The following is an 8,858-nucleotide window of genomic DNA, read 5'->3' as shown; positions in this document are numbered from 1 at the left end:
GTCACTGATTAGGCCACATTTAGAGTATTGTGTTCAGTCTTGGGCTCCTTACCTTAGTAAAGACATTGAATTTTTGGAAATGGTTCAGTGGAGGATTAATATAATAGTAACTGGAATGGGGGGGGGGGGTTTATCATATAAGGAGAGGTTGAAATATCTCATATTTTTTTCTCTTGAAAGAAAAAGAGCTAGAAGGATCTGATTGAGGTGTTTAAGATTATAAAGGGATCTGATTATGTTGATGCATCATCTTTTTTAACATTTAACAGTGAGAATAGTAGGACTAGGGAACACAAATTACATTTTGGCAGGATAGGAGTCTATCTTCAGCTAAGACAGTTTTATTTTTCTGACAGTGTGGTTGGCCTTTGGATGTTGTAGAGGTAGTAAATTTAACGAGTTTAAGAAAAAGTTTAACAAGTTTATGAATGATAAGAGCTGGCTTTAACATTTTTTTTAAATCAATATATTAATAGTTTTAGTTTAGTTTAGAAAATGGAACAGCCGAGATGGACCAATAGGTCAAATGCTGTCCCAAAACATTATGTTACGTTATGTTAAATGTAATCTCGTAGACAATATCCCCCAAAGAAAAAAAATCCAAAGATGTCACTGTGTAAAATCCCACTTACGACATTTATAGACACTTAATATTGTACTCTATAACTGAAAGTTTCTAAATGCCAATAAATATCACAAAATTTGAAAAAGGTGGAAAAATACCCTTTCTTCTATATAAACTCAAATTTGTAAATCATTATTTACTTACATTTCAAAATAGGAATAACTAGTTTTAAAGTGTTTTGAATCATATAAAACTGTGTAAAATTAATACTACATATGCTAATTAATAGTTGTCTCTTACCAACTATTGCAATTTACAAAAATAAGGAAGAGAAAAAGCCAACTAATCCAAAATATATATATATATATATATATAAAAGTTAATTACTATAATTATGTCATATATTCTGTTGCTAGCAATCCCTAGTGGCATATTATGAAAGCTACATACAAGACAACAATTTAATGTTTAACTTTATAAATTGATTAAAATCAAATATCTGATGAAATCATCTCATAAAGCCTCCCTGGTGGTGAATAATACAGTTTCACTCTATATGGTGTTTTATCTGTTCAAAATGTTTATTTTTTTTTCAAAAAACACTGACACACAAGTACATAAGTAGTGCTTATTATTGGCAGATTTATAACTGTAAATTTGTTCAACACAGTAGAAATTTAGAATAAAGTACTTCAGACACATACAACAGAGCTAATAATATTAAAATTATTTTATTCAATTAATGTTGGGTAACATTTGACAAATCCCCAAAAAACCTGAATTCTGAGCAGTTGTGAAGACTTTGGCTGCTTGCTGTACATCTTTCATTTCAGAGATAACCATATGAAGCTCTGAATGGCCACCACCTAGTGATTTTAAACGAACACCACCACTGAAAAAAGCAATTATCAATATTAATGGTAAATGAAATTTAAAGTACAAGTTGATATATATTTTGAACTTGTATTAGTAGCTAATTTCATTTTGTCACTTAATGACACAACAGTAGAATAAATTTTTATTTAATAATTATCCTACAGTAGTCACAATAGGTTTCAACTTTTCCAATACTATACAAAATGCCTATACAAAATAAGGTGGTTTAGTTTTCACACCCAATTAAACACCTGAACAAGGTAATTTTCATGAATATAAAACTACAATCTTCCAATGATTCACTAATTTAAGTGACTAGAATATCAAAACATTTGAAAAATAAAACAAGTTTGAAAAATTCATACTTTTAACACAACATATGTGATCATTTACAGACAAAAATAAAAACATCCATTACTAATCTATAATATTTAACTGATACTAGAATATTTTATATAACTCTGGATTTTACATATAAAAGATTTAGTCTTTACAAAGAACTCTACAGCAACAGATGTTCTACTAGTTAATGTCACATATAAGAATAATACCTTTCTCTGAAATCACTGACAAATACTACTTATTGTTCTTTGATTGTGGTGTCATCAATTTAAATTTCTGTATCAAATATTTAGTTTTAAAAACAAAACAATAACCTTAGCAATTACTTAAAGCTGCACCTGTTAGGGGCATAGTGTTATTACAGACTCACTACAATATTATTCTAGATTTAAAATAATGTTATGTATTTATGAATGAAAATGTATATAGCTTAAAGAGTACAGAATATTTTGTGGAATCACAAGGATTTGAACTGGGCCTGCCAGTTTCAAAACAAACAGCTCTACAATAGTGCCAACTCCTCTTTACTTTTAAGACTCCCTTGGATAAAAATAACCCTCAATGACATTATAATTTTTTTTTATAAGATCCATGAAGTATGTCTTTAATTCCTAAGAGTTATTGAAAAAGTGGCATTTTTTAAGTAATATACATTTTGCTTTGAAAGTTCTTTACCATTCGAAAGTGTTGATAATCAGTTTCTTTCCTATTTCATGTTCTTAATAATATGAATATTACATAACACAGTGTTTGAACCAACCCTTTAAAATGAAGTTATCATACCAAATATGTGACTCATAATGGGAATACTTTTAACACTAATACTAAAATATCTATAAATGACACCATTATTTTCTTTCTTTTTGTGGTGCAAATTATTTTATATTGATGGTAACTGTTCTAATATACTGACATTATTTCAATACACTTTGTTACAGTTACAGTTTTTCATCCATTAGAAAATCAAGACTGGCAATTGATGCAAATAATTTGATACATGCAATAGATAATCAGTACTACAAACAATATTACCGACGGATTGCTTTGCTTGCTCTTTCCATATCTAGTTGGTGTTCTAGTAGAGAAGGGTAAAAACCTGCAACTCACAGCTCAGTTGTCATAGTCTTTGCTTGAAGTGTCTTGTACAAGTCTTACAATGTGTTAAGATTTTGGTTTATAAGTGTCTAATAACAGAGAAGGAAAATGGATCAAAATAAAAACATGCATAGAGCACTTGTTATTATAAACCTTTAGTACTGTAGAAATGATCCACTTTATTCTACATCAAATAAAAAGGTTAATACCGTAATTTTGTCACCCTGATAACTGTTAACTAGTCAAATATTAAACCAAGTGCTCTTCATCTTTTATATTTGAATACTTTGTTAGCTGTTTCTACCAAGTCAATTCACAATAATGGGCCTTCATCTCTGAAGCAATTCTACTTGAAAATCACACACCATATTGTTTAAAGTGCCAAATTACAGACTTTTATCATTTTTATTACACTTCAGATATTCTGTTGAAAATACTGGAAATACTAAGTTGAATATTAGTAGTAACAGGCTTAAGCTTTGGAGGAACAGATGTAGATTCTTCCAAAAAATATTTTTTCAATTAGATAAATTTATCCTTCTAGAACAATTTGCCTAATAATCTGGTTTGTGATGTTAGCTTTAGTGGTTTTAAAATTTTTTGGACAGGTATATGAATGTGATGGGTTATATTTAAGTTAATTTAAAGATATAAAGTTTTATATCAACATTTTTTAGAATAAAAGGTAGCTTTGATGAACCAAACAGCTTATTTTTTTTCACTTTGTCTTGCATGTAAAGCAAGTGTGAAAAGTATAATAATGGTTGTGCAAAGTTATATATAAGCATGATATTTAATAATCCCCAACTTATAAAATGAAGGTGAAATTGTATAAACTAACATTATATCAACTGTAGGAATATTCAACAGCTTTTTTTTTCACTTTGTCTTACATCTAAAGCAAGTGTGAAAAGTATAATTATAGTTGTGCAAAGTAAATAAGTTATATATAAGCATGATATTTAATAATCCCCACTTCATAAAGTGAATATGAAATTGTATAAACTAACATTATATCAACTGTAGGAATATTCATAACTTGATAAAGCTATTAAAAAGTATAAACCAAATTTAAGTTCATCAAAAGGCACTTATTAAAAATGCTATGAGAACCATACATAAACATCTTTTTAGATGAATCTTGCATAACCATTACAAAGAATATTGGTGAGACTTATGTAAATGATTAAGGAAATTTATTTTGCTTGTATCTATTTCTTTAGATGAATATTAGATTTAATTTACTAAACAATTATTTAAGCCTTAATGAAAGTAAAATGATATAAAATATAATATACAATATAAGCCCTTTAATTAGGCAACTTTCTATTTAAAGGTACAAGATACTTAAAATAACATCACCTCAACATGTGATTCTAAGACTTAACATGATGCAGATGAAAAATTGCAAAGTTTGAATAACCAAATTAAGTGAGTTAAAATGAAGAACTACGGTGAATATTTGAAATTCACATGCTTAGGATAGCTTACTATTAAAAATACTTAGTTTTATAAAAATACAAAGGCTCAACATACATACAAGAGGTGTGAAAAGTAGAACACTAAACCCAAATGAAAAAGTAACATAACTGGTCATTTCTTAAAATTCTCTAAAATGCAAAGAAGAAAACCATTCCAACATAAATACTATTAAATACCTAATGACAATCTACTTACAAACACAATAAAATATAAATTATAATTATTCATTTTACAATTACACTATTTCTTTCCACTTCTGCTATCACAGATGACTATTGGTGGTTCACAAATTCTAAGTAGACTAAAGTCTATTATGTTTGAGTTACATGGATTATAAAATTAAAGTCTATTATGTCTGAGTTACATGGATTATAAAATTAAAGTCTATTATGTCTGAGCTACATGGATTATAAAATTAAAGTTTATTATGTTTGAGTTACATGGATTATAAAATTAAAGTCTATTATGTCTGAGTTACATGGATTATAAAATTAAAGTCTATTATATCTGAGTTACATGGATTATAAAATTAACGTCTATTATGTTTGAGTTACAAAATTATACTCATTTTACTGTATCACTCTTCATCACTAACCATTGAAATGCCACTTAAGAATAAGCAAAGGCAAGGTAACAGAAGCTTTTCTGACACACTGATGTCACCCTGTATCCAACAAATATAATAACAAATAACAATATTAAAAATCCTCATTTATTTTACTTTTTTCAATCAAACTTAAACATAGCTTCTCAAACAAAATTTTAAAACAATTCAAATGAACTGCACAAATACATAATCAATTCATAAGCTTATAACGAGCAAAAAAAATTTTTATATAACAAATCTGTATCTAGACTTCCAATCCTTAAACCTATTACCCCATCATTTAATTCTGTACTTCTAATCCTTCCACTCCACCACGCAAACAGATAACCTACCAAAAGATTATTTAAGTCTTTAAATACTTTGAACACCTGAGTAAAGTACCTCCTCATTCTTTTGTACTGATTAAATTCTCTTTCTATCCCACTTTTTCTTCTACTTGCTAACTGATAAGTACATATCACTTTCTATTATAGTAGGAAGACTATAAGCCAAAATAGAAACAAGGAAAATCTATTCCTCTGCTTTCCAGTTCAATTTAACCAGTTATTTCGAACTCCAGAAAAAACAAGTACAAAACTCTGCACTTCTCCAACAGTTTAGATAATGTAAAACTATGAAATATTCTAGTAGCCTGTCTCTGTACTCTTTCCAATAAGTTGATATACTTCTAGTAGTAAAGAGACCATAACTGTACACTGTATTTCAAACGAGGCTTAACTATCCTTGTAGGCTACAATAATTTTCTTGTTCTTATACTCAAATTCCAACAAGCAGAAACAAGAAACGTGTTTGCTTTTTAGTTACCACAGCTGAGTAGTTAGCAGAAAGCACTATGGTTTTATCATTAACTAAACAACTCCTTTTCTTTTTACCCACAACACCAGTGTTTCTCTCACAGAATAAAATATGACCTTTCCAAATTTCCATACCCCTCAAGTATATAACTTTACACTTTTCAATAATAAAACAATCTTTCATGCTATAGCCCATTGAATGAAACTGTAAATATCACTATGAATAAATGAAACATTCTCAATTCCTAGTATTTTAGATTGGAGAATACTGCCACTCAAAAAGCCATCTAAATTATTAAAACAAAAAAGCAACAAAGGTCCTAAAATAGACCCATGAAGACCCAACTAGATACCTTCTCCCAATTAGAAAAATGTCCATTTATCATCATCCTCTCTATTTACTCAATGCTACTAAGCCTAATTTATAACACTTCTTAACTTTTTTACTAATTTCATCAACATAGAACTTACTAATCAACTCTCATCAACCAGAAAGGTGGAGGACTTATAAAAAATTTCAATTGGTAAGGCAAGAAAACCTTTTCTAAAATGCAGTGGTTAGATACTGGGAAGACAAGGATGATATTTCAAATACTAAATACCCAGCAGTCCAAAAGTGTTAATACTGATGAGCTACGATCACTTCTCACTTGACCTAGAGAATGAATAATAGTAAATTACAAGACTGCTTTGTATTCAAGCTTGATGAAATGATCTGAATAAAACTTTTACTCTGGAAAAATAAATATCAGTCATTATTCTTATTTAATGTCAATTAGCAGATGACTTTGCTACAAGGTGCCGGGAACAATCCTTGAAATATTAGATATCCAGTAGTACATAATTTCACAATCATGAATACTGATGAGCTTCCAACATGATATTTTATATTATTTAAAATGTATTAATATATATACATATAATTCGTGATAATTTTTTGAAAGCGCTACTAACATTATCATTATTTATTATTATAATTGATGGTATTATTATTATCATCATCATTATTATTATTAATAATATTGTTGAAGTAGCTCATCAATATTCAAATTTTTGAACTGCCAGGTATTTGAAAGATAGTTCCCCGCTGCCAGGTATCTAGTGTTTCTAAAACAAAGATGAAAATTATTAGTTAAAAGCAAACTTTCCAAATGTCTTTTAAAACTTCTGATAATTGATTTCAACATTTTGCTAACAGAAATTACATTAAAGGGCATAATAGTTTCCCAGATCCTTCTTTGATCATTTCTTTTGAAAAATATGAATCACATTGGTAATCTTAGTCTCCAAGAGATTGGCCAGTGTCAAGACAATGATGAAAAATAGCAGTTACAGCCTTTATTATCTCATCAAAAAGAAATACTGCATTTCTGTAGTAAACATATTTACACTGATGTTTTATCTTACAGATAATTCAGCAAAATCCTACCAATCACAGTAGTCAGTTCAAAATAGCATATACTTCAAGCTTAAAAATCCTTGCTGGAAATAAAGCTGTATTTTTCCCTTAAATTAAGTACATTCAATACATATGAAGGCAAACCATTCCAATGATCAACCTCCCTGTTAAAAAAAATTTTAATTGTTTGGCTGAAGATAACTCCTACTCTGACAAAATTTGTGTGTCCTTCTCCTATCATTATCACCATTAAGTAAAAGAAAGATGATGCATCAACACTATCAATTCCCTTAACAATCTTAAAACACCTCAATCAGATCCCTTCATACTATTCTTTTTTCAAGAGTCAGTGATCTTGACCTATCCTAGAATAACAACCTTTACATCCTACGTATCAATATCATCCTAGTACCCCTTTTTTGAGCACTTTCCAACAATTTAATGCCCTTTTTTAAGGGCAGGTTAAGATCTCAGAAATTGTTTTCTATTGAAAAAAATAAAGAGTTAGAGGTGATCTGATTGAGGTGTTTCAGCTTGTTAATGGAATTAATAGTGCATTTAAGACTTATGCTCATGAGGAAAAGAAACTCCATCACTTATTTTCAATTGTAATGTAACACAAATGTACTTATAAATCTTTTGAACTGTAAACTTCACTTATTAAACTAGTTTTCAAGAGTATTTCTTCTAAAATGCAATGTAATATAGTACCTACACCACATGACACGTTTTTCTGATGAATTAATGCTGTCATTGTGCTAACTGGTGTGTTGGAATGAACAGAGGCTCTGTAGCTGTGTAGTAATAGCACTGGTATAGTAGACTGGTAGGCCTAGGTCTATTAGTATTAACCCTGACATTACATAACAACCACACTCGCATAACAATGATATTGGGTGTTAATAAATCATTAGATGCTCGATACGATATGACACGCATACTTACAAATGATTGTAGTAATACATATAAATTATAATAGTTAGTACTGATTCTTTCGTAGTCTACACACAAAGTTACTAGTATTAATACTAATAGTAATAACGAAGTACGTACATTCAATAGTTATACTACTAATGAGTAATGTAGTCTTGTATATGTACAAATTAGAACCACATAATATGTGAACAACACTTACCATAATAAAATTTATTAAATAATTTTACTACGTAACTACGAATTACTAGATTGTCAAAAAATACAACTTAAGCTTGACATCATCATTTATAGCCCTGTCCCAAACACATCGAGAAAAGAAACTGGACGTTACGTTTACACAACTTTCTTGCTCGTCGACACAATCTGGCGGATGATAAAAAATATATATTTATAATACATACATTACATATAACATAAGCAAAATGTAAATCTATCTTAAGAAAAGCAAAATAGATATAAAATATAAACACGCAAAACATTATTTTAAACGTTAAAGTTTAAATTCAAAATTGTTCTCAGGTTTGTGATTATAGTAAAAGTATATGAATATCGCTTTAAAAAACAAGAAAAAACACGCACGTAGAGTGTTTCATGCGAATCCATAAAAAATAAGTTGCAAGAATAACTAGTTCCGTTTGTCTAGAGTAGCTGACAAGTTACTGAAACAACAGACAAAACACACACACACACACACACACACAAAAACAATAATCCGAGTGCTTTTGGCCAGTGACTTTTCTTCTCTAGAGATAAATCTGCTGA

The 8,858-nt window shown here is 29.1% G+C and overlaps 1 protein-coding gene across 3 annotated transcripts in view; it reads right to left on the bottom strand.

Moving 5' to 3' along the window:
* The window catches only part of LOC106461326, a 25,602-nt gene extending 17,154 nt beyond the window's left edge, over positions 1 to 8,448 (bottom strand). The window contains exons 1-3 of one of the 3 annotated variants that reach the window (XM_022388198.1): positions 8,296 to 8,448; positions 2,816 to 2,967; positions 1,342 to 1,457 (exon numbers count right to left, since the gene is read on the bottom strand). In XM_022388198.1, coding sequence (XP_022243906.1) covers positions 1,342 to 1,457; positions 2,816 to 2,844 — 145 coding nt within the window. In that variant the 5' untranslated portion in view covers positions 2,845 to 2,967; positions 8,296 to 8,448. Of the gene's footprint in view, positions 1 to 1,341; positions 1,458 to 2,815; positions 2,968 to 6,232; positions 6,313 to 8,295 lie in introns of those variants that run through there. The other 2 variants (XM_013921141.2, XM_022388197.1) reach the window with 2 other exon arrangements.
* Positions 8,449 to 8,858: the final 410 nt, after the last annotated feature.

Source organism: Limulus polyphemus, unplaced genomic scaffold (assembly GCF_000517525.1).
Source record: "Limulus polyphemus unplaced genomic scaffold, Limulus_polyphemus-2.1.2 Scaffold934, whole genome shotgun sequence".
NCBI classification, from domain to species: Eukaryota; Metazoa; Arthropoda; class Merostomata; order Xiphosura; family Limulidae; genus Limulus; species Limulus polyphemus.
Note: the sequence above shows the minus strand (reverse complement) of the source record. Positions and strands in the feature narration are given on the sequence as shown.